The sequence below is a fragment of the Bos taurus genome, chromosome 4 (assembly GCF_002263795.3).
Source record: "Bos taurus isolate L1 Dominette 01449 registration number 42190680 breed Hereford chromosome 4, ARS-UCD2.0, whole genome shotgun sequence".
In the NCBI taxonomy this organism is placed as follows: domain Eukaryota; kingdom Metazoa; phylum Chordata; class Mammalia; order Artiodactyla; family Bovidae; genus Bos; species Bos taurus.
The window spans coordinates 10,444,821-10,471,821 of NC_037331.1; the positions used below are offsets into that span (position 1 = coordinate 10,444,821).

The following is a 27,001-nucleotide window of genomic DNA, read 5'->3' on the forward strand; positions in this document are numbered from 1 at the left end:
TGATCAAAGCAAGGATACTAAGGCTGGTTTCTGGTTTCTGGTTTCTGGTTTCTGGATGATCTGAGACTCTTGATGGCTAATTTTTGGTTTAAGTTCTCTAGAGAACTTTGGTGACAGTTCTCTAGAGAAACAGAACCAATAGGATGTGTACACATATGTGTGTATGTATATATATATATAGAAAGAGAGAGAGAGAGAGGTGAGTGTGTGTGGGGGGGTGGTTTCCCCGGGCTTCAGTGGTGAAGAATCTGCCTGCCAAGCAGGAGACATGAGTTCGATCCCTAGGTAGGGAAGATCCCCCGGAGGAGGACATGACAATCCACTCCAGTATTCTTGCCTGGAGAACCCCATGGACAGAGGAGCTGGTGGGCTAAAGTCCATGGGGTCACGAAGAGTAGGACAGGACTTAGTGACTAAACAACAACAACAATACAGAGAGAGATGTATACACACACACAAAATCCACACTCACAGGTAGTGTGTATATGTGTGTGGTGTGTGTATGTTTTGTAGCTGGAGTTTGGAGGCACTCTCTCTAGAACTTCTTCCTTGGAAGACTTCAGTCCTTTTTCTCTTATGGCCTTCAACTGATTGGATGAGGCTCACCCATATTGTGGAGGATAAACTGCTTCACTCACAATCTATGATTTAAATGCTAATATTATCTTAAAAATATCTTCACCACAACATCTAGATGGATGTTTGATATAACATGTGGGTGACCAAATATCTAGCCAAGTGACATAAAGTAAATCACTAAAATACAGGCTTTACCTATATTTTCAACAAATAGGATGAGATGATGATAGCATTTAACTAAAGGGTAAATTTCTGGATTTCAAACTGAACAATTTTCTCCTTCCACTAATGAAAGAAAATACAATTTAAATTTTTACTTCCTTTAAATGTATTCAGTGGAGACATAGGACTCTCAGGCTACAAAGCCTGCCCTAGAATTAGAAACTGGTCTACAATGTTATGATGATGGTGTACATACATATTTAAGTTTTAAAAGTACAGAAAGGAACAGAGAATAATAGTACACATGCTTTAATTGGTGCTGGGCTTCCTGACAGTAGGAAAAGAGAAGGTGAAAATCTATAGACATTTCAGTGCACAGGAGCTCTTTTTTTAGTATTTTCCAAGTTTCCAACAGAAAGACCTTTGGAGGAGCAAGAAATATAAAAACAAGTGAGGAAATAAAGTACAAATTTTTAAGAGAAATAACTTAGTCCATTTGAAAAGTGATCTTCCCTTTGATGTTACTGAGATTTCTTTGCTAATCTACATTCCAAATAACCAGAAGCAGAATGCCATTAAATTTCCAAAGTTCATTTGTGCCAGCCACCATTTGTTTGAGAGAGTTGATTAATATTTCTTTCTGAATGCTGAGTTGGGAAACTTCTTTATTTTTCAGTGGGGAAGTTGTACCAGATGGCTTGTGGGATATGAGTTCCCCGACCAGGGATTGAAACCAGGCCCAGGCAGTGAAAGCACTGAGTCTCAGATACTGAACTGCCAGGGGATTCCTGGGAAACGTGTATTACAATGACCTGATCAGCGATTTTCAAGTTAAAAAAATATATCTGATGCCTTCTCAGTCTAGGTTGACTCTGTCCGAATTGGGAGATAGAATAGGCAATTTGGAAACACCTTTCAGGAGATTCTGTTCAACTGAAAGTGCTGTCTTATGGAATAGTAAATAATTAATATTTAAATCTTACATTCCACATTTCTGTTTTTCAAGACCAGATTCCATGGACCTAGGGAAAATATAAAGCTAAATAGGTAAAGAGAATGATAGATCAATGTACTTGTCAAATTTGTCCAGCATAATTCAACTATTGTTTTAATTTGCAAAAAAGAAAAACAGACACACATTTATTACTCTGCTGTTCCTTGGCGAAGTGGCCTGGATGCTGATGATGATTATAATTATTATTATTATTTTGAGCAAGATAAGAAAGTGATCATGATCTTCTTGAGTTATAATGAAGGCCAATAATGAAGGTTGCTCAGTTGTGTCCGACTCTTTGCGACCCCATGGACTGTAGCCTACCAGGCTCCTCTGTCCATGGGATTTTCCAGGCAAGAATACTGGAATGGGTTGTCATTTCCTTCTCCAGGAGATTTTCCTGGCCCAGGGATTGAACCCGGGTCTCCCACAGTGTAGGCAAACACTTTACCATCTGAGCCACCAGGGAAGTCCCTCTTGAATTATACTATCATCTAAATTCCAAAGCTCTCACAAAATTGAGCAAACAGAGCCTGTACTTGCATACTAGGAAAAGGAAACATATTGCTGCTGGAAGCCACAGGCCAGGTCAAAAATAAATGTTTATATCACATGGTAAAATAAAAGAGGGATTCTACCCCAAGACCACCTTGATAAAGACCCACAGTTACTGCAGCTGCAAGGGAGAGTCCAGTCAAGGCAGCTCAGAATAAACAGCAGCCTAAAAAGCAAATGTGTTAGCACATTATCTCAAACCCTGCCCCACCTCATAGCCATCTGCTCGCCAGAGATGGTCTAGAATTTCTTGAAAGGGAGAGATACACTAGCAGGGCTGCCGGTCCCCCTCCCCTACAGATCCCCAAAAAGGGAGGGGCAGCAGCATGGGCCAGACTGGGACTCTGGCCTTCTTAGGATGAAAGTAAGGCATACAGACAGAGTCCCCAAATAACGCATAATTAGATTTATCTGTGGAAAATGGATTTTGTGAGATAAAATTGTTCTTACATTTTAACTTTGGCCCTAAAATGACAGAACTCAGATACCAAAGTTGGATGATACACCAAGATGTGTATTTTCAAGGTAAATGTCCAAGAACCAGTTAGACAACTGACCTACAATAAAGATATAAAGAGTTAATAGCATGGAGCAGGGGTTGGCAACATTTTCCTGTAAAGAGCCAGATGGCTGTGCAAATATTTTAGGTTTGTGGGCTATATGGTCTCTGTTGCAACTATTCAACTCTGTTGCAACACAAAAGCAGCCAAAGCCAGTATTTAAACAAGTGAATGTGGCTGTGTTCCAATAAAACTTTATTTAAAAGTAAAAGACAGGCTGGATTCAGCCCACGAGCTGTAGTTTGTCCACTGCTGGCATTGAGGAAGAGAGGGTTTATGAAGAGGTTCTTTTGGTGACAATTCTCCCAAGCACCATGAGAATCTCATCCTGAGCCTGGGAGGTGGGGAGGAGGCTTCAGGAGGACTATGTGGAGTGCTTGATGCATCCCTTGACTGTATGGGGCATGTTGTTCTCAAGACTGGACATTAGATGCACTCTATACCATCGGTAGAACAAACATCCATAAGTACTTCTCACATACCTGCCTAAGCTGGTCTGAGTTCAAAAGGATCACCTGGGAAGGTAAGAGGACTCCAACCGAGACTATTTCTCTTAGAGCAGAACAAAACCTGGAACAGTATGGGAAGTGGCCCCAGAGAAATTATTGTGACTTGACATTCTCATCTCTAAATTGAGACTGTATTTGAACAGAGGACTATTTTATGCCAAGAGTGAGCCAATAAGTTATGAAGCTGAAATTTCATGCAGTGGCAAAGGAAAAAACCTCCTCCAGTGGGAAAAAAAAAATTGAATGGGATTGTTGAGGCAAAAACAGACAGCATTTCTTATTTGTTTTACAAATATTTTATAACAGAAAACTTCAAAAGCACAGTCCAAAGAGAAGAGCAGAGTCTGATGACCTCTCAGGCCCTCATAATACAGCACTTGTTAACTCTGGTTCAATCTTGTTGCAGCTATAATGCCCATCTACTCTCTTTAATCCATCTCCGTATCCCATACACAGAATTACTTAGAAAAACATCCAATGTCTGTATTTCCTTTAAATTGAAAGTAAGATCCAGAGGTTTGATTTGATTCGGGTCCATTTATTTGGTGAGACTGTCTCCGGGTTACAGTGAGCACTCCTATAGCGCTTCCAGGACAGTAATTTCTGCTTCTCTCTCAGCAATGTTAATATTGATCAGAATTTAGGACAGTTTGACTCATCTATTATAGTTCTTTATCAGCTTTTAAAAAAAATCAGTTTTAGCAACCATTGATGATTTCCCAGAGCCATAATTCTATTAGGGAAAATGACATTTTGAGTACCTCTCATTGGTTGTGCATTGGTTATATGTATACTTGCTAGAACAATGGGATCCCCTGGATTGGAGACTCATTAGTCTTTTCACAAGAGTCCTTTTTATTCCTTAGCTTTGGAATTTTGCTGTATTTTTGTTTGTTTGGAGGCCTATGAGCTTCTTAGCTATAGAAACAAAATTCACTTCTGCTCAATTGTCACCTACTTCATGAAAAGGAAGCCTGCTTCTCTAATCTACTTTGGTAAGATCTGCATACTTCTATAGGTATAACCTTCAGAGAACTGGTTGGTCCTCTGCTTTGAAAGATCCTTCAGTGCCAAGTACAGAGTACCTTCCCAGTCTGCCCGGTAAGATTACGTGTTGTTGTTGAGAGGTTTTCACCTTTTTTGTGAAATGGTTTTGCAGATAATGTAATGTCTTGGTACCATAACCACTGTCTTTTGATTCTGAAAAATTTTCACATTTGAGAAGAAAGTAGACAATCTTCCTCAATCCGTGCCTTGGTTGTTAATTGAGGGAATGGTGGGTTTCTGTGCATCTGAATGAGTGCATTCACTGCTTCTCATTCCTTCCGTGTTGTTGAGTCATTAAGTCGTGTCCTGCTCTTCTGCGACCCCATGGGATGTAGCCCGCCAGGTTCCTCTGTCCATGGGATTTCCCAGGCAAGAATATTGGGGTGGGTTGCTGTTTCTTTCTCCAGGGGATCTTCCTGACCCAGGGATTGAATGCGTGTCTCTTGTGTCCCTTGCTTGGCAGGCAGATTCTATACCACTGAGCCATCTGGGAAGCCCAATTCCATCCGGCTCCTTCTTATTCTGCCCTCAGTGGTGGTGTCCAAACCACGGAAGATATTTGATAGTTTTCACATCTCTTTTTCATCACAATCTATGTGGGACTTACAATGTGCTTACGAGGAAATATAAGTACTGTATGCACAGGGCCAAAAAACTAGAGGCTGTATCTATAAATTTGCCAACTTAAAGTATGGTGGGAGGAGAGGGTAGGACAAACAGAGAGTAGCAATGACATATATACAGTATCATGTGTGAAACAGGAGACTGGGGGAAACTGCTGTATAATAGAGGGAGTCCAGTTTGGTGCTCTGCGATGACCAAATGGATAAAATGGGTGGGGGCGGGGAAGAGGGAGACTGAAAAGGGAAGGGATAATTATGACTGATTCACAGAAGAGACCACCACAACACTGCAAAGCAATTATCCACCAATAAAAAAAAATAAGTATACATCTTGGGTCTAAAAAATTAAGTGGTATTTTGTCCATATTCCTGGAGGGAGAAGGCCAAACTCTTAAATAATCTCAATGTCGTAAGCAAGTGGGCCTCCAATGGAAAATCCCAGGTAAAAAGACACTTTTTCTATGCTTCTACCACTTCTGAGTTGACCCAGAAAAGCAGGTGTGATGGGTATTGTGATTTTTTCATTGATTCCATATTCTATGTGTAAACAATTATTTCCAACTCGTCCCTTTAACCGAAGCAAAAGCTTTTGGACTTTTTTCTCCTTCCATACATCTCCACTCTGCCACAAGAAATTAATATCAGCTGTCTTTTCAAAACATTGATCAATTTTTCCTTTGTGAACAAGTCTGTTCACACTGTTACCTTTCCCAAGAAAGAAATAGGCAATTGGTTGCTTTGTACGATACATATGCTTATATTGTCCCCGAAAAGAATTTTCCAGTGACGAAGCATACTTTTCCATTAGTCTAGAATCTTGATCTAGTTGTTGGTTTTCCGGCCAGAATAAGAGGGAAGCTAGGAAATAAGGTTCTGGATACCGATACGACATTCCTGTTTGTTGTAAGAGTTCTCGAAGCTGATCTTTCAGTTTTTTAATTGGCTTCACTATTTTGGAGGTCGGTTTAATACAGTAGAGAATGATGTTGGCCAGGATGAAATTTTGCTTTTCCTTTATCAGGATTTTGACAGTGCATTGTTCAAAGAGAAAAGTATATTTGTCCATTATATCTTCCATGGTGTGTACAGCGTCTTCTTGAGCTTTGATAAGATATTCCAAGAGTCCAGAAAACTTGTCTGCTTTTAAAACTTCCAGGCTTCTCCGATACAGCTCTACCTGAAGCGGTACACTAAGCTTTGAACCAAAATCTTTGTTCTGTAATTCTCTGAGGGGCCGAATATATCTGCATACTTCTTAAAATACCCAGCCACCTTTCTCCGAGTTTTGGCCTCTTCATTTTGTTTAATGTTGTTCCTAGGTTTTAGAAGGACAAAGTATTCATCAAAAAAATCAAAGGACTTTTTCAAAGAAAATCTCAAATTGGTTAGGTAAGAAATAAAGTTCTTGAGGACTAATTTAAATTCATTGTTTGCTTCTCCAGGAATATCTTTACTTCCTGATATAAAATTGATCATATCTCTTTTAGACAGTTCATTTTTATTGTCAAAAAAAGGAATGAACTGGAGAATCTGGATTGTGTAGAGCCCAACTTCTATCTCCCCTAGATAGCCAGCTGTATTGTAAGTATCATACCGCCTTTTTGACTTCTGATAAAATCTTTCCTTACCTTCATACTCTCTATCCTCACTTTGCTGTTGAGATTCCTTGAATGCATTTGAGGCCTGTACTGCTAAATCCAAAAGATCAGATAGCTCCCCAACAGAAATGCTCCTGTTTCTTTCATTATCGTCCATCCACCATCTTATTTTACTTTTGAAGACTTGACCCAGTGTATCTGAGATATAAGAATTGTCAGGTTCTATCTTTTTTGCTTGATTTGCCCAGTGTAGAGCACTGTCAAAGTCCTTCTCTTTAATGTAGAAATGTCTTGTCAAGGCTTGGCAAATGAATGCATTTGGGTTGAACCGACGAATACCTCCACGTAATACATTTTTAACTGCCACGTTCCCTTCTTCTTTATGTAATGCTTCAATGAACGGGGAGAACAAGTTCCCATTTCACCTTCATTTTCATTGCGCTGTCTTGTCAGCAGCAGTGTTTGCACATCTTCTAAAAATTTGCTTCTTCCTATTCCAGTATCATAGAACAAATTTTCTGTTAGCATGTCCAGCGTAATTTGACTCTTACCCAAGTCATAGCTTATCTTCAATTCTTCCAGTGAACGAATGGCAATCAAAGGGTGAATAATGCGTACTCCACAGTAGTTCCCACATTCTACCACCTCTGTTTTTATTAGAATTGTAGAGTAGGTGCCCATTTTGTCTTCAAATTTTTCTGTTCCCCAGAAAGCTTTCTTGCTTGTGATTCCTAGGAACTTTTCACACTGTGATAGTGAAATGGTGGTATCTGGCACATATGAGTTAAGAAGGGCCAGAAAGGAAAAAAGCTTTGCTTCCTTGGTGGAAATATTTTGTTCTTTCAGGATATTCCTGACCACATCTTCTATGTACTTTTTATTAAAGTTGGTTTTCATAATCATGAAGGAATAAAAATCTTGAAAGTTTTTATGTTGGTCTTCAATTTCTTTCAATTTAAGCTCAAAAGCTCTCTGTTCTTTGGGAGACAGTTGTTGTATTAGGGCAATACTGTCTGAGATCTTTGCACTTTTTTCAGGATTCTGTGATCTCCTGCAATTTAGAATGATCACTAGAGGTTTCTCATATCGAATATACCTATTAGCTACAGCTGTATGAATAGAAGCTTGCAGAAGATAGACATTATCCTGTTCTTCAAAATCATCAACAAGCAGTAATATAGGTAAGTATTCCTGATTATTTGTTGTCCCATAGGTTATTAAATTAGTCACTTGTTCTCCAATTTCAGAAAAATCCACTGTCTTGTTTTTTAGCACAGCACATCTGAATTTCTTCCTTAGTTCCCAGAGAATATGCATAGCCAACGTAGTCCCACCACAGCCTGGATGATGATACAGATGAATAATTTTGACACATGTCGACTTAGAAGAATCTGCCCCTCTTTGAATCATTTCTTCAAGTTTTTCATATTTATCCCTTTTCACAAAAGGGGAAGAATAGTTTTCAGAAGAAAAGTAGAAATTCCACCATGTTACTTTGCCTCCTCGATAAAAATCTTCCTCTTTCAATGCTTTGAATTCAAGTAATTTTTTTTTGTCTTTCTCTAATATTGTATCTTCACATTCATTTTCACAGAGAATTTCCAGAGCAGTCATGATATCTTCTTCTTTTTTCAGAAGGACAGTAGATGAACCGATAGATGGTAAAAATCTCTTGGAAGATTGAGTCACAGATTTTAGCTTAAGAATAGTTCCATTTATCTCTTCAAGACTTAAAGAAGAAACACATTGGTTTGATAATTCATCTTGCTGTGTTGTTAATCTTGCTTCAAGTAGATCTTTCCATCCCTGACATATGCGTGAATCTACACAAATACACAATATATTTTCCATTCCTTTGAGATCTTGGTAGAAAGCACAGAAAGTCTCAATGAGGGGGTCTCTTGGGTCATCAACGGAGGAGAGTAATAGAAATACCACCAAAAACTTCCCTCTTGGCATTATGTCTTCTTGGGTAAGAAATGAAATCAGTTTCCTGACTTCAGATGCTTTTTCTCTTTGCCAGGAACTTGCATCTAAGGGTTTATACTCTTCACTGTCAAGATCTAACCGGCCATTGCAGAAAATCCAGCTGAGTTGTTGATAAAGATTCAGACTAGTAATCTTCTCAGTTGTGGTTTTCCCCTCCACATACAAACTTGGGAAGTGAAGATTTACTACTCGGGTTTCTTTGTATGCTTTGACCACACCCTTGCTCACAGATTCAGGATCAAACTCCAACACAGCAAACCATTTAATTTCCTTTAGGAAATCTAAGTGTTTGATTTGTGTAGGGTGGCATTTATTTATTACAAGAATGTACCAGTCGTAGTATGAATTATCTAACAAATCCTGATTTCCTGTCAACAATTTAACAAGCTTTGGCCCCTCGCTTTCTTTTTTATTTGTTTTCACTCTGCATTTCTCTTCTGCCTCTTTCCTAGATTCTGCAAGTCTTTTCAAATCTAATTTAAATGCTTTGAAATCCCATATTACTTTTCATGATGTCCTTAGAACTGGCCCCATCTCGCACAAAGACTGAGAAGTTTGGACTTTGTTTCCATATTGTGTTGCTGCAATTTTGCATTTTAATCTGGAAATAATCAACTTCACATTCAGAATATTTTGGAACAACATCCACTTCAATAACAAATCTGTCAGATAGAGTACTGTTTGGCAGTAAAACTTCTACAAATCTTGGCTCTCGAATGCAGTTCTTTGCTTTTTGGACCTGATGGTCTTCAAAATATTGGTGGATCATCAGATTGAAGTGGTCAATGAGGGCTTCCTTGGTGATGGTGGTAAATTCCACGCCAACAATTGTTCCATGAGGTTTGTCCTTGACTCCAAAATGAATGGTGCCATTGGTACGTGAGTTCATACAAGCAGAAGCAAATCGGAACACCTCATTGCTAAATTTCATTTTAGCATCCTCTTCCGTGCCTGTTTCTGTGTTTGTGAAGGCTTTGAATTCATGTATTGGATCAATGAGATTGAGTGGTCCTGTTTCAGGCTGTAGTTTAAAATTCAATTTGTAACGATATGGATCACTGAATTCATCAAAAGGGTATGCCATGCATGTCGGTTCTGTGGATGGCTGCTTTTTCTTTGTGTCATCTATTTCATCTTCCATGAACTCATTTTTCAGTGACTTAGAACCTTTAGTAACTGTACTCACTGTAGAGTCATTAACCTTATCTGATTTCTTTTTATTCTTTTGTTTTGAAGTCCCTCCATCTTTCTGCTGTGTTTTAGGAACACTTTTACTGCCTTTTCCGCTCTTACATGTCTGGAAAGGATCTCCAGAGGATGTCTCCAGCAACTCTTTGAAGAGCTGTTCTATTTGGATAGCTGGTCCAAATGTTATGCCCATAGCAACAAGGTGATCTTTAGTTAAGTACTTCAAGATTGCACCACTCACATCTTGTGCAGTCAAAATTGCTCTGTGTTTTTGTTCAATTTTATGACTTTCTAACCACTGATTTACATCCTCTTTTGTCCAGTCATCTGTATTTTCTGGTAAGTTAAGTTGTGCTGCCATTCTGATACCTATGTATAGAAAAAGAAAAATTATTTAGTATTTTATAAAGAAATTTAAAAAATAATCAGTTTTTCAATTGACAATATGTGTGTGTCCTAGAAAATTGAAAATGGTGCAAAAGGATATACATGCCCTCTAATGACCCTATTGAGAGGAAATTACCATTATCAGTTTCTTCTATATCCTTCCAGAGAAATACTACCAAATAGAAATGCGTGAGCACTTTTTTCCATTCAAATGGCAACATACCATGCACAATTCTCTTTGCCTTGCTTTATTCATTAACTGCATCTTGGGGATACATATATACATACACACACATATATATGTGTATATATATGTGTGTGTGTGTGTGTGTGTGTGTGTGTATATATATAAAGAGAAGAGAGAGAGAGAGAGAGAGAGAGAGAGAAGTTTCATCCTCCTTAATGGTTATTTTCTATAATGCGTGTTAGCTCTATTGTTTATAAATATTCAGTTCTGCTGTAGGAAATAAGAGAAACAAAAAAGGCTATATAAAACTAAAGAGAGATGGACATGTAAAATGAGAAGCATTTATGAAGCAAGATATAGAAGCAAGTAGTTTGTGAAACATGTTATAATAGACATAGATAAAGTAAATAGAGCTGCTGCTGCTGCTAAGTTGCTTTAGGCATGTCCGACTCTGTCCGACCCACAGACGGCAGCCCATGTGAGTGTTAAACATAGTTAGGAAGAGACTGAAGGGCCAAATAGGTATTAAATATTCATGAAGCACTTTATATGTTTAAAATTTTAATTGGGTCACCTACTGTTGACACCCATTCTGATCTTTTGTGTCCTGTAATTAAGAAACATAAACAAAATCCTGAGTGGTTTATCAGGCTGGTTGATGAGTTAGAGCTGCAGTCAGGCGTACATGCCCCTCTGCAGCTCTCTGATTGGTGCAAGTGGATGTCACTGACAAGGTATCTTGTATTTGTTGATTTCCCTTGGAAAGACCTTAACTTTCATTCTCAGAACCACACAGTGGAGAATGCTGACACTGCAGAGAGGGAGAGAGAGGATATATGAACTTGTATAACTCAGGTCATAAGACCCTTCCACTCTTCTTATATCGTATCCCAAGTGTGTTACCCATCTCTTCCCCCCTGCTTTTTGTTGTGTATTTAATTGATTTAATAAAGATGTGCCTCAAACACCTTAGATTGATCTGTGAGCCATTCAGTTTCATGACTTCTGGGATAGCTTGCTGGGCAGTGAATTTAGAGGTTACTATTACATTCATGTAAATTTTCACATAATAGTTGGTAATAGCTGATTCCTGGGCAGTAGCAAATGGCATTACTATTAAGTGGCATTACTATTCAGTATACAAATGGCAAGCTGCTATTTGGAAAACCATTGGCAATCCGGGTTACAGAAATATAGCAATGCTTAGGGGAAAAACAATTAGGCAATAGTAGTTAGCTTTAAGTACAACCCCAAAGGGCTCAAAAATGTGAGCTTTAAGTACAGCTTAAATAGTCAGCTTTAAGTACAATCCAAAAATGGCTCCAAAAATGTGAGCCATTCCTATAAAATCACTATGGGAGAATCAAATCAACAAAGAAGAAAAGTCTGGGGGATAGTGGAAAATAGACTATATAGGTACACTTCCATGAAATAATTAGTACACAGGCATATTGCCTACAAGAGGCAGATACAAACTCAGGTTAGTATTTACTTTCCCTTCCAGACATAAAGCTGCCAGACCAATGGCCCAAGGTTAAAGATATTATTCTCTGGTTAGCAATTCCTGTATTTGTATTCAGTGAATAAAAGATACACCTTATCTTTTGCTATATCAACACAAAACCCGCCAAAGATATGCACAATTGATGGAAATTCTTACAATATTATGACAACCAGAAACCACAGAGATGTAATGCCTTGTAAAAAAGGTTAATTAGGTGAAATTTCTTTCAGTAATTTGGCCTGCAGATACTGAGTAGCTCAAATTTAAAATAAGCTGGGGAAAGAGAGAAAGAGAAGAGGTGGGAAATTGTTTTAAGTGCACTAATTTTTAAAGTAAGCCCTTTTGTGGGACTATATCAAACTCAAAAACTATGCATCGAAGGACACAATGAACAGAATGAAAAAGTGACTTATGGAGTGGGAGAAAATATTTGTAAAGCATAGAGCTGATGAGGGGTTAATCTAGAATACGTTAAAAAAAATCTCCTACAACTCAACAACAACAAAACAAATAACCCAATTAAAAGTGAGCAAAAGACTGAAACATTTCTCCAAAGATGATATACAAATGACCAACAAGCACATGAAAAGATGTTCAACATCACTAATCGTTCATTTCATTTCAGTTCAGTTCAGTCACTCAGTAATGAATCCCATGAATCGCAGCATGCCAGGCCTCTCTGTCCATCACCAACTCCTGGAGTTCACTCAAACTCATGTCCATTGAGTCAGTGATGCCATCCAACCATCTCATCCTCTGTCGTCCCTTTCTCCTCCTGCCCCCAATCCCTCCCAGCATCAGAGTCTTTGCCAATGAGTCAACTCTTCACGTGAGTTGGCCAAAGTACTGGAGTTTCAGCTTTAGCATCATTAGAGAAATACGAACCTAAAACACAATACTGTATCATTTCACATCTATTATGATGCTGCTGCTGCTGTTGCTAAGTTGCTTCAGTCGTGTCCGACTCTGTGCAACCCTATTATGATGACTATTAAAAACCTCCAGAAAATAACATGAATTAGTGAGGACAAGGTGGAGAAATTAAAGGAAACTTTGTGCACTACTGGTGGGAATATGAAAAGATGCAACCTACACAACCTACCTTAAGAGAATGGTGAAGGAAGTTCTCTAAACAGAAAATAATACGAGAAGGAACCTTGGTATATTAGGAAGGAGAAAAGAACATAGTAAGCAAAAAAGCTAGTAAATATAATAGACTTCTCTTTGGTTTTTAAAACTTATGTTTGATTTTTAAACCACTGTCTGATATGGTTCTAAATGTATTTAGTGAAAATATTTAAGATCATTATACATGACAGGGTTAGGGGATACGAAGATTTCTATGCTTCACTCAAACTGGGAAAAAAAACCCACTATTGAACTATCATAAGTTATGTATACATAATGTAACATCTACAGAAACCAATAAAAAAGTTATATCAAGTTTCCGTCACACATACAAATTTGACAACTCAAATGAAATGGAACAATTCCTCAAAAAACAAACTTCTGTAGTCCATTTAATATGAAACAGATTATTTGAATGGTCCCATAACTTAAAAGGAAGCTAGATTTTTAATTTTAAAGATCTCCCTACAAAGAAAAATTTCCAGGTCTATATAGATTTACTGAAGAATTCTACCAAACATTTAAAGAATTAACACTGATTTTATATAATCTCTTCTAGAACACAGTAAAAGAGGGAATTCTTCTCAATTCAGTTTGTGAAGCTGGTAGTACCCTACTAGCTAAGCCTCTGCAAACCCAGCCTTGAGGTGAGCTTCAGTGAACCAAGACTCCTGCCTCACCCTAGTAACAAGAAGGTTACCGGAGACCCCAGGCTCAAGGTAGTCTCCTGCAGAATCAGGTTCCTGCCTTACTCCAGGACTGGGCCCGCTCCTATGAACCTAGGCTCTCTGTTTGCCCAGGTGCTGGGCTGGGCTCTATGAACACAGACTCCAGACTGGTTCCTTTGGAGTCAGGCTCCTGGCCTGCCCCAGATTCCAGACTGGCTCCTGAGGACCTAGGCACATGGCCAGCCCCAGTGTCAGGCTGCACCTCATGGACCCAACCTTCAGGCCAGTGTCAGCGGCCCCAGGCTATAGGCCAAATTCTCTTGCATCAGTCCATCACCAGGACTTCAGGGGCCAGGGTTACCCCATGGACCCAAATGCCAGCCCACCCTTATAAACCCAAGCACTAGTCTAGCCCAGCCACTGACCCGGGCACCAGGCCTGCCCACTTGAGGACGCCAGCATCAAGCTCATCTTCAGAATCTACCAGACAATTCACCTACAGTCTCTGGACAAGGTGACTGGAGAAGGCCTTTTCCTGCCTAAGCCCAATCTGTGAAGACTGGAAGAGGTGCTTACTTCTTCAAATGTGTAGACAATAATGCAAGGCCACAAGAATTAGGAATAATCAATGAAGCATGACACCATCAAAGGAAACTAATAAAGCTCCAATAAATGACCCTAAAGAAATGAAACTCAATGAACTACCTGATAAATACTTTCAAATAATCTTCATACAAAATCCTGTCAACTACAATAAAACACAGACAAACAAAATTAGTAAAACAATGAATGAACAAAATGAGAGGTTCAACAAAGAAACAGTGACCATTAAAAACAAACAGAAATCCTAGCATTGCAGAACACAATGATTAAATTGAAGAATTCAATAGAAAGCTTCAATAGCGGACTCATCCAAGCAAAAGAATCAGTGAACTTGTGAAGACAATACATTTGAAATTTTCCATTCAGAAGAGCAAAAAAAAAGAAAAAGAAAAAAGAATGATAAAGTGAAAAAAAAGCCTATGTGCATTATCGGATACCATCAAATGTAACAATCCATTCATTGTTGGAATCCAAAGAGAAGAGAGGAAGAAAAAGGCAGAAGGTTTATTTAATGAAATCATGGCTGATATGACCCAGCAATCCCACTGCTGGGCATACACACTGAGGAAACCAGAATTGAAATAGACATGTGTACCCCAATGTTCATTGCAGCACTGTTTACAATAAGCTAGGACATGGAAGCAACCTAGATGTCCACTGGCAGATGAATGGATAAGAAACTTGTGCTACATATACACAATGGAGTATTACTCAACTATAAAAAAGAACGCATTTGAGTCAGTTCTAATGAGGTGGATGGAACTGGAGCCTACTACACAGAGTGAAGTAAGACAGAAAGAAAAACACCAATACAGAATATTAACACATATATATGGAATTTAGAAAGATGGTAATGACAACCCTATATGCAAGACAGTAAAAGAGACACAGATGTAAAGAACAGACTTTTGGACTCTGTGGGACTCTGAGGGTGGGATGATTTGAGAAAATAGCATTGAAACATGTATATTACCATATGTGAAATAGATCGCCAGTCCAATTTCAATGCATGAAACAGGGCACTGAAAGCCAGAGCACTGGGACAACCCGGAGGGATGGAGTGGGGAGAGAGACATGAGGGGGGGTTTGAGAAGGGGGGACACATGTACATCCATGGCTGATTCATGTCAATGTATGGCAAAAACCACCACAATATTGTAAAGTAATTAGCCTCCAATTAAAATTAAAAAAAAAAAAGTCATGTCTGTGAACTTCCCAATTGTTTGTGGGGGTGGGGGGAGGGGTAGAGATTTGGACATTGAAGTTCCTGAAGCTCATAGATTTCCCCAAGAGTTCTGATACAAAAAGATCTTCTCTAAAACACATAATAAGACTAAAATCAAAGACAAAGAATTTTAAATGCAGCAAGAGAAAAAAAATCCCACCTACATGGGAACCCACATAAGACTATCAACAGATTTCTCAGCAGAAATCTTACAGGCCAGTAGAGAGTGGGATGACATATTCAAAGTGCTAAAAGACAAGCGTTAACCATGAATACTTAAGAAACTTTCAAGTTGTCCTTCAGAAATGAAGGAGAGATAAGGACTTTCCCAGACCAAAACAAACAAACTGTAGAGTTAGTCACCACTAAACCTATCTTACAAGAAATGCTAAAGGGAGGCCTTTGAGTTGTAACAAAAATACGCTGACGAATGAAAAGAATATGGAAGTATGACACTTACTGTAATGGTGAAAATATAGTCAAATCCAGAACATGCTAGTACTGTAATGGTGGTAGATAAATCACTTTTAACTCTGATGTAAAAGTAAAAGACAAAAGTACTAAAAAATAACTGTGAGTAAAATAATGTGTTTATGGATACAATATGAATAAAAGATGTAAACTGTGGCATTAATAACACAAAATGTGGAGGGAGAAGTTAAAGTGTAGAGTTTTTGTATGTGGGTGAAGTTGTTATAAACTTAAAATAGACTGTTATATCTATAGGATAAATAATGTAAAGCTTCATGATTACTACAAGTAAAAAACCCATAGTAGATATACAAAGGGCTTCCCACGTGGTATTAGTGGTAAAGAACCTGTCTGCCAATGCAGGAGACTTAAGAGACTTGGGTTTGGTCCCTGGGTCAGGAAGATCCCTTGGAGGAGGGCATGGCAACCCACTCCAGTACTCTTGCCTGGAGAATCCCAGGGATGGGGGAACCTGGCAGGCTACAGTCCATAGGGTTGCAGAGTTGGACATGACTGAAGAACTTAGCACACAAGCATGCACAGATATACAAAACATAAAAAGAAAGGGGTCAAAGCATACCTCTACAACAAGTCATCAAATCACACAGGAGGACAGCAAGAGAGGAAGGAAGGAAGAAACAAAGGAATTACAAAACAGCCAGAAAACAACAAACAGAACGGCAACAGCAAATCCTGTGTGCATGTTTGCACAGTCACTCAGTCGTGTCTGACTCTTTGCAACCCCATGGGCTGTAGACCACTAGGCTCCTCTGTCCATGAGATATTCCAGGCAAGAATATTGGAGTAGGTTACCATTGCCTGCTCCAGGAGATCTTCCTGACCCTGGGATCAAATTCATGTCTCTTGCATCTCCTGGAGAGATTCTTTACCTCTTTACCTATCAATAATTACTTTTAAATATGAAAGAATTAAATTATCCAATCAAAAGATATAGTGTGTCTGAATGGATTAAAAAAAAAATCAGATCTGACAGTGATATGCTGTCTTTTCAAGAGACTCATTTTAGACTTAAGGACATACATGCAGTGAAAGTGAAGGGATGGAAAGACATATTCCAGGCAAATAGCAACAAGAAGAAGGCAGGAGTTGTTATAATTAGACAAGATGGACTTTAAGTCAAAATGGTCAAAAGAGACAAAGAAAGTTACTATATAATGATAAAGCAGTCAATTCATCAAGATGATAATATATAATGCACCAAAATTTAGGTACTTCAGTGTACCTAAAAATAAAGCAAGTATTAGTAAAACTAAATGGGAGGAATAGACATATACAATAATAGTAGGTGACTTCAATATCCCAGTTTTAACAATGGATAGATCATTCAGACAAAATATCTATCAGGAAACAGCATACCTAAACAACACCATAGGTCAGATGGATCTAACAGACATATTCAGTACATTCCATCCAAGAGCAACAGCATACACATTCTTTCAACGTACACATGGAACATTTTCCAGGATAGATCTTACATTAGTTCACATGAGAAGTCTTAACAAATTTAAGAAGCTTGAAGTCCACATCAAGTGTCTTTTCTGACCACAATGAAATGAAACTAGAAATCAATAATAGAAGGAAAATTGTATAATTCATAAATATGTGGAAGTTAAATAACATACTTCTGACCAACCATTTGGTCAAAGAATAAGTCAAAAGGGATATCAAAAAATATCTCGAGACAAATAAAAGTGGAAACACAACACACCAAAACTTATGAGATGCAGCACAAACAGTTCTAAGAGAATAGTTAATAGTGACAAAGGCCTACATTACGAAAGATCGCAAATAAGCAGCCCAATGTTATACCTCAAGGACAAACTCAACCTAAAGTTCACAGAAGGAATGAAATAATAAAATCAGAGAAGGAATAAGTGAAATAGAAACTAGAAGAACCATGGAAAAAGTCATATTTTCCCACTGCCAGACCTCTGGACTGGAAGGACTGATGTGGGGCTCAGAATCTCACTCCCATGAGAAAACCTGTGTAATATAATTATTCTCTTATCTGTGTGTCACCCACCTGGGGGGATAGGCTTTAGTTGTTATATCTTTAGTTGTAGAGGATCTTCTCTCGTAGGTTTCAGTGTTTTTCAATGACAGTTGTTCTGCAGATAGTTCTTCAGATGGTGATTTGGGTGTGTTCAGGAGGTGAGCTTAGGGTCCTTCTACTCCACTGTATTCAAAAGAAGATCTTTGCGTCAATACCAAGTTTCTTAAAAATAGTTTGTATCTCAAAGCAGCAGGGCATGAAGGAAATAACACTGCAAAGAGAAAAGAACCAGCCAAATCAGTGACGGAGCCATCAATCTTCTCTTGCTACTAAGAGCTATTGTTTTGTAACATAAACAAAATTGACAAACCTTGAGCTAGACTCAGAAACAAGTAGAGAAAACTCAAATATATAAAGTTACAAATGAAAGAGAGATGTTACAACTGATATCACAGAAATGCAGAGAATATTAAGAGACCACTGTGAACATTTATATGCCCCAAATTGGACAATGTAGAATAAACAAATAAATTCTTAGAAACATACAAACCATCAAGACTGAATCATGAATGAAGAATCTGAACAGACCAATGAGTAAGGAGTTTGAATTAGTAACTGAAACCTCCCAGACCAATAATGAGTAAGCAGTTTGGACTGGTAATTGAAACCTCACCAAAAAGGAAAAATCTCACACCTCATGGCTTCACCAGTGAATTCTGCCAAATATTTAAAGAAGAATTAATGTTAATTCTTCTTAAATTCTTCCAGAAAACGGAAAAGGAGGGAACAGTTATAAGTACGTTTTATGAGGCCAGCCTAATGATGATACCAAGGCCACTTAAGGACAATACAAGAAAAAGGAAATTACAGACCAATATCACTGATGAACATACATGTTAAGAATCATCAACAAAATACAAACAAATGTAACTCAACATTATAAGCATTATAAAGATCATATACCATAATCAAATGGGATTTATCTCTGGGATGGAAGAATGGTTCAAGATATGCAAATCAATAAATGCAACATACCACATTAAAAGAATGAAGGATAAAAACCATATGATCATCTCAATAGATCCAGAAAGAGTATTTGATGAAATTCTTTACTTGTACTATATGATAAAAATTCAACAAATTTGGTATAGAAGGGTTGGGGGTTATTACCTAAATGCAACAAAGGCCATATATGACAAGCGCATGGCTAACATCATACTCAGTAGTGAAAAACTGAATGCTTTTCCTCTAAGATCAAGACAAGAATTCCCACTCCCAGCACTTTCCTTCTATATAAAACTAAAAGTCCTAGCCAGAGCAATTAGCAGAAAAATAAATAAAGGCCTCCAAACAGGAAAAGGAAGCAGCAAAATTGTTTCTGTTTGCAAAGATATTATACACAGAAAACCTCGTGTGTGTGCTGAGCTGCTCAGCTGTGACTCTTTGAGACCCCATGGACTATAAGCCGCCAGACTCCTTTGTCTGTGGGCATTCTTCAAGCAAGAATAATGGAGTGGGTTGCCATGCTCTCCTCTAGGGGGTCTTCCTAACCCAGTGATTGGACCCAGGTCTCCTGCATTGGAGACGGATTCTTTACCATCTAAGCCTCCAGGGAAGCCCATAAAACCTTCAGTTCAGTTCAGTCACTCAGTCATGTCCGACTCTTTGCGACCCCATGAATCGCAGCATGCCAGGCCTCCCTGTCCATCCCCAACTCCTGGAGTTCACTCAGACTCACATCCATGGAGTCAGTGATGGCGTCCAGCCATCTCATCCTCTGTCGTCCCCTTCTCCTCCTGCCCCCAATCCCTCCCAGCATCAGAGTCTTTTCCAATGAGTCAACTCTTCGCATGAGGTGGCCAAAGTACTGCAGTTTCAGCTTTAGCATCGTTCCTTCCAAAGAACACTCAGGACTGATCTCCTTCAGAATTGACTGGTTGGATCTCCTTGCAGTCCAAGGGACTCTCAAGAGTCTTCTCCAACACCACAGTTCAAAAGCATCAATTCTTTGGTGCTCAGCTTTCTTCACAGTCCAACTCTCACATCCATACATGACCACTGGAAAAACCATAGCCTTGACTACACAGACCTTTGTTGGCAAAGTAGTGTCTCTGCTTTTCAATATGCTGTCTAGGTTGGTCATAACTTTCCTTCCAAGGAGTAAGTAAAACCTTAGAAGCTACCACCAAAAAAAAAGAGAAAGCCTTTAGAACAACAACAAAAAAAAAAAAATTAGGAAAAGGTACAGGATACAAAATCAGTATTAAAAAGCTACATTTCTATACACTAACACTAACTATAAACTATCTGAAAAAAATTAAAATGAGCTCACTTACAGTAGCACAAAAATTACTCAGGGATACATTTAAATAAGGAGGTGAAAGATCCATACACTGAACACTGTGAAACACTGATGAAAGAAACTGAAGAAGACACAAATAAATGGAAAGGTATCCTGTGTTACGAATTAGAAGAATATTATTAAAATGTTTATACTACCCAAATCAATTAGAGATTCAATGCAATAGTTATAAAATTTCCAATGAAATTTTTCACAAAAAGAAAAAAAAAGCCTAAAATTCATATGGAACTACAAAAGACCCATGAAAAAGTGATCTTGAGTAGAAAACACAAATTGCTTAAAGACTTAACTCTAAGACCTGAAACCAAAAAACTATAGATGAAAATAGAGGCAAATCTTCTTGACATCAGTCTGAGCAACAAGCTTTGGATATGACCCCAAAAACACAAACAATAGAAGCGGACACAGACAAATGGACTGCAAACTAAAAACTTCTGCACAGCAAAAGGAACAATGCACAGAAGGAAAAGGCCCCTATGGAATGAGAGAAAATACTGGCAAACCCTATCTCTTCAGTTCAGTTCAGTCGCTCAGTCATGTCCAGCTCTTTGCGATTCCATGGACTGCAGCACTTCAGGCTTCCCTGTCCTTCACCAACTCCTGGAGTTTGCTCAAACTCATGTCCATTGAGTCGGTGATGTCATCCAACCATCTCATTCTCTGTCGCCCCCTTCTCCTCCAAAATACATAAGGAGCTCAAACTACTCAATAGCAAGAAAACAAACAATCTAATTTGCAAAATAAACTAAGAACCCAAACAGACATTTCTCAAACGAAGACACGCAAATGGCCAACAGATACAGGAAAAAAGTGTTTAACATCACTAATCATCAGGGAAATCAAAATCACAATGAGGTAACCCCGTCACACTTATTAGATGGCTATTATTCAAAACAAAACTGATAGCGAGAGCTGGTGAGGATGTGAAGAAAACACTTGTACATTGCTAGTGGCGATGTAAACTGGTACAGCCATTATGGAAAACAGTATGGAGATTCCTCAAAAAATTAAAAACAGAATTACTCTGTGATCCAGCAATCTCACTTCTGACTATATGTCAGAAAGAAATGAAATAAATATTTTGAAGGGACAGTTGCACGCCCACATGCACTGTAGCAAATAAACATATTTACAATAGCTATGAGAAAGAAGGAAATCCTTCTATTTGTGACAATATAGATGAAACTGAAGGACATTATGCTAAGCGAAATAAGACAGAAAGAGAAAGACAATTACTGTATGAGCTCACTTATATGTGGAATCTAAGAAAACAACCACTTCCCCTTCAAAGTTGAACTCAGACAACAGAGGTTACCAGGTGCTGGAGTGGGGAAGGGGATGGAAAAACTGAAAGTGAGGGGAAGGAAAACCATATTCTGCACAAATTGAAACAAGAAAAGCTGGAGTAGCAATACTTTTATCAGATAAAATATACTTTAAAAGAAAGACTATAACAAATGACAAGAAATAAAGAACAGTGCATAAAGATAAATCAATACAACAAGAAGAGGTAACAATTGAAAATATAGATACACCCAACATGAAAACAAAGTGTTAGTCGCTCAGTCATGTCTGACTCTTTGCAACTCCATGGACTGTAGCCTGCCAGGGTCCTCTGTCCGTGGAATTCTCCAGGCAAGAATACTGGAGTGGGTAGCCATTCCCTTTTCCAGGGCATCTTCCTGACCCAAGGATCGAACCTGGGTCTCCTACATTGTAGGTGGATTCTTTTGTCAGAGTCACTAGAAAGCATTCCCTCTAAGATCAGGAATAAGACAAGGATGCCTACTCTTGCTACTTTTATTTAACATAGCATTGGAAATACTAGTGACGGCAATTAAACAAGAAAAAGAAACAAAAGTCATCCAAACTGGATATGAAGAAGTAAGACTGTCCTTGGAATTCTACCCACGTAACACTATGTATAGAAGATAACAACACTATGTATAGAAGATAACATAACACTATGTATGCTGCTGCTGCTGCGGCTGCTAAGTCACCTCAGTCGTGTCCGACTCTGTGCGACCCCATAGACGGCAGCCCACCAGGCTCCCCCGTCCCTGGGATTCTCCAGGCAAGAACACTGGAGTGGGTTGCCATTTCCTTCTCCAATGCAGGAAAGTGAGAAGTGAAAGTGAAGTCGCTCAGTCGTGTCCAACTCTTAGCAACCCCATGGACTGCAGCCCACCAGGCTCCTCCGTCCATGGGATTTTCCAGGCAAGAGTGCTGGAGTGGGGTGCCATTGCCTTCTCCAATACTAAAATGCCACCAAAAAAACTATTAGAACTAATAAATGAATTCAGTAAAATTGCAGGATGTAAAATTAATATACGGAAATCTGTTGTGTTTCTATATATTAACAACAGACTATCAGAAGAGAAATAAAACAATCGCATTTATACTTGCATCAAAAATAATAAATGGGTAGGAATAAATCTAAGGAGGTAAAAGACCTGTACTCTGGGAACCATGTGACACTGATCCAACAAAACGGATGGAGAGATAGAGCGTGTCCATGTGCTGGAAGAATTTATGTTGTTAAAATGGCCATACGACCCAAGGCAATCGACAGATTCAATGCAATCCCTATCAAAATAGCAAAGGCATTTTTCACAGAGCTAGAACAAATAGTTCTAAAATTTGTATGGAACCATAAAAGACCCTGAAGTATTTTTCTCTAATATAGTAAGTAGGAAGAAGAAAACACAGACATTTGAATGTTTCCTACACCGAAATACATGATTTTCCCGTTGCATATGCAGATGAAATTTGCAAAAATAATTTTTCAATTCTATATACTTTACTAAAACTGTCCCTAAAATTTGGTTCTGAGCTTTTTAGCAACTAGTATTTAAAAAAGGAACTTGTTAATTGATTGTTAGTTGATTGATCAAACACATATATATTTATCAGCTGTAGGGTTAACTTTAGGGCTGGTTCGTTTTTCTAAAGGAAAAGGAAATTGAAGAGTAGGGTTTTAATCAGAACTGTATTTCCCTCACCCTCTGGTACTACCTTGTTCCTTACTTTGGAGAAAATCAGACATGAACCCAAGATTTCTATCGGGAAAGAGGAAGGCTGTTATAATTTCAAGTAGTTTGTCTTCCTGTAGTCTGTCTACAACTCGAGCACTATTTCTGTCTCTGTCTGTTTATAATACATATCATCTGACACTAATATCTGAAGATTTATCAGGGAGTTTTATTTTCTGGCAACTCCTTAGAGTAGATTTGTAGAAAGTACATTTTAAAATTTCATTATATGTTCTTTTTGAAGATGCTGCTAATGCCATGGGGGAGTTAATCAATAAAAATACCTCTAAAGGAAAAGTGCCTTTAGTTTTCAACTGCATCTTTTATGGAATGTTGTGACTCCTTTTCAATTAATATAAAGCACACAGTGTCACAACAGTGAACAGTCTAGGCTAAAAAAAAATTAGGCTTAAAATATTATTTTTTGGAATATATTTCAATTTTCTAATTGAGAGGTAGATTCCTTCCTACTCAATAAAATGATGCTATAGATAGTAATAATACTGTTAATAAGCCCAATAGATATTGTACTCACCTAGATTTTTCTTGCAAAGTTCTTCTACATAAATGACAGGAAAAACATGTATTTCGGTGTAGAGGCATTCAAATGTCTGTGTTTTCTTCTTACTGCTAGGTTACAGAAAAATACTTTTTTTTTCTAGTCAGGTTTTTTTGCACTTTTCTCCTCTGCTTCCACTTCAGTCTGAGCTCTAATTGGCTCAGAAATGGCAGTATTTCTCAGTATGGGTGTGCCGAAACTGGAAGGTGGGGAGAAGGAAGTCTGCAGATTTGATTTCAGTTTCGTTTCTTGAGATCTGCAGTTACCGTGACTTTTTTCTCTCTCTGAAAGGAGTCCTTCAGTAAACCATTACTCATCCACCTTTCTGGTGTGTGTGGTTAGAATTCAAAGGTTAAAATCTACTCTTTGCTTGAGACTTTTGAGGGCTGCCAAGAGCCCAGAGCTTGAGTAGGACTTTAAGCTGGCATTTCACTGGTTTTCTTGGGTGCACTATCCACCTGTCTCTGTTTTCCCAAAGAGAATGTAAAGGAGTGGCTTCCATGGCCTTTTTGGAGCTCCTAGGGACTTCCCAGGTGGTACTAGTGGTAAAGAACCCACCTACAAAGCAGGAGACAAGAGATGTGGTTCGATCCCTAAGCGGAGAAGATCCCTTGGAGGAGGAAATGGCAGCCCACTCCAGTATTCTTGCCTGGAGAAGCTCATGGACAGAAGAGCCTGGTCAGTTACAGTCCATGGAGTCGCAAAGAGCTGGACGTGAATAAGCGACTCAGCACGTTCATGTTCACATGAATGCCAAAGTCCTCCAGGTTAGTTCTGCAGAGCGGACCAGGGTAGGGCAGGGCCCCCAGTGGCCACCCTGCTGGGATTCATCTTTTCTAACGTCTGACTCAGTGACAGGCACAGAACTGCCTGAGAGTGGCAAAGATAGTTAGCCTTTAAAAAATTAAAAGCAAGTGGCACGGCTTTCTTGGAGGCTCAGTGGTAAAGAATCCACCTGTCAATGCAGGAGACACAGTTTTGACCCCTGGTCTGGGAAGATTCCCCACACTGCAGAGCAACTAAGCCCGTGAGCTACAACTACTGAGCCCACATTCTGCAACCGCTGAAGCCCGCGTGCCCCAGAGCCTGCGCTCTGCAACAAGAGAGGCCACCAAATGAGAAGCCGGAGAGCCTCAATTAGAGAGAGTAGCCCCGGCTCATGGTGACTAGAGAACAGGTGCACAGCAATGAAGACCCAGTGTAACCAAAGACAAATAAAAATTCTAAAAAGCAAAAAAAAAAAAAAAAAAATTAATAGCAAGTGTTAACATGTATTATGTGAACTCAATTAGCTCTTGGCTTCCACAGACTGGCTTCATATGTTTTTTAAGCATTTATTGGGCATAATGTATGTACGGACACTGTTGTGCTTTCTACCACTTACTTCCTCTTCACCACAATCCTCTGAGGTAGATGCTATTATTATTTCCACTTTACAGCCGGAGAAACTGAGGCACAAACTGTTACATAATCTCTCTCTCCCCTCTTGCCTCCCTCCTCCTTTCTCTCCAATATGTGCTACTGGTTTTGCTTCTCTAGAGAACCTTGCCTAACACAAAGAGGTTGCAAAAATTAACTGACGCTCTGCTCTCCATACTCAGTTTTATTCCCCTGGCTTGTCTCATTGCTCAGATTCCCTGTGAGGCCAGGTTTCAGTTCTTCAGCAATCCTTCTCATCTATCCTGTGTCTCTCTCCTCATGCTGCCTCTCTGACTACCCAGACAGTGCTTCTCCAATTCTTTATTAGACTGTTTCCCCCTTAAGGAGGAGGATTTCAAAATAGTTGTCCTCACCCTTGAAATTGTACTATTACAGATATACTGCATGAATGTATGTATATCTGTGCCCTATACATAAACAAGGGCATCAGAGGTCATCAGGGAACTGCAAATTCAAACAATGAAATACACACCTATTAGAATGGCTGAAATCCGCTAACACCACCAAAGGCTAGTGAGGATGTTAGAGCAATAGGAACTCTCGTTTATTGCTGGTGGGAATGCAAAATGGTGCAGCCATTTTGGAAGATGGCTTAATGGTCTCTTACAAAACTAAACCTTCCTTTACCATATGATCCAGCAATCACATTCCTTGGTATTTGCCCGGAGGAGTTGAAAACTTGTGTCTACAAAAACACCTGTACACAAAAGCTTATAGCAGCTTTGTGTATAAATGCCAAAGCTTGGAAGCAACCAAGATATCCTTTAGTATGGTGAATGGATAAATAAACTGGTACAACCAGACAATGGAATCTTCATTCAGTGCTGAAAAGAAGTGAGCTGTCAAGCAATAAAAAGATATGAAGGAAACTTAAATGCATATTACTTAGTGAAAGTAGTTAATCTGAACAGGCTACATACTGTATGATTCCAACTATATTGTATTCTGGAAAAGGCAAAACTTTGGAGACAGCAAAAAGATCAGTGTTTGCCAGGAGTTTGGGAGGAGTGAGGAATAAATTGGTGGAGCATAGGGGATTTTTATGACAACTAAATTATTCTATATGACACTATAATGGTTGATATATGCCATTACATACGTATTTGCCAAAACCCATGGAAGATACAACAGCAAGACTGAACCATAAGCTGAACTACGGAGTGTGGGTGATGATGTGTTAATGTAAGTTCATCAATTGTAACAAATGGGCTACCCCGGTGAGGGATGGTGATAGTGGGGGAGGTTGTATTAATATATATGTGAGGGCAGAGGGTAGTTGGGAAATCTCTGTATCTTCTCAATTTTGCTATGAACCAAAAACTGCTCTAAAAATGTGGTCTATTTTAAAGAAAGGCCTGATTTTTTTTTAATTTATTTCTTTTTTTTTTTGCTTCTAAGAAGCAGTTTTTACTCCTTGGAGGTAAGTTGAGAATGCATGACCTAGATGTGCATGTACTGTTTGCCTGGATTCCTCCTTACTTCACCCACCCTGTTGGTTCAGTCCTGCTATTGCATATGAACTTCTTGGGCCAACTGTTTCCTCAAGCAGTCCTGTAGAAAACGGAACCAGTTATGTCTGTCCACCTGAGGGGGTAGACTCTGCCAGTGAATTCTGAT

At 38.8% G+C, this 27,001-nt stretch overlaps 1 protein-coding gene across 1 annotated transcript; it reads right to left on the reverse strand.

Annotated features, from left to right (window-relative positions):
- Window positions 1–3,027: 3,027 nt before the first annotated feature.
- Window positions 3,028–24,184, reverse strand: SAMD9 (sterile alpha motif domain containing 9). Its single transcript, NM_001205781.4, is given in 6 exon segments — window positions 3,028–6,254; window positions 6,257–7,036; window positions 7,039–9,112; window positions 9,114–10,173; window positions 18,022–18,262; window positions 23,921–24,184. Coding segments are annotated over 4 exon segments (4,740 nt in total). The 5' UTR covers window positions 10,166–10,173; window positions 18,022–18,262; window positions 23,921–24,184; the 3' UTR covers window positions 3,028–5,420.
- Window positions 24,185–27,001: the final 2,817 nt, after the last annotated feature.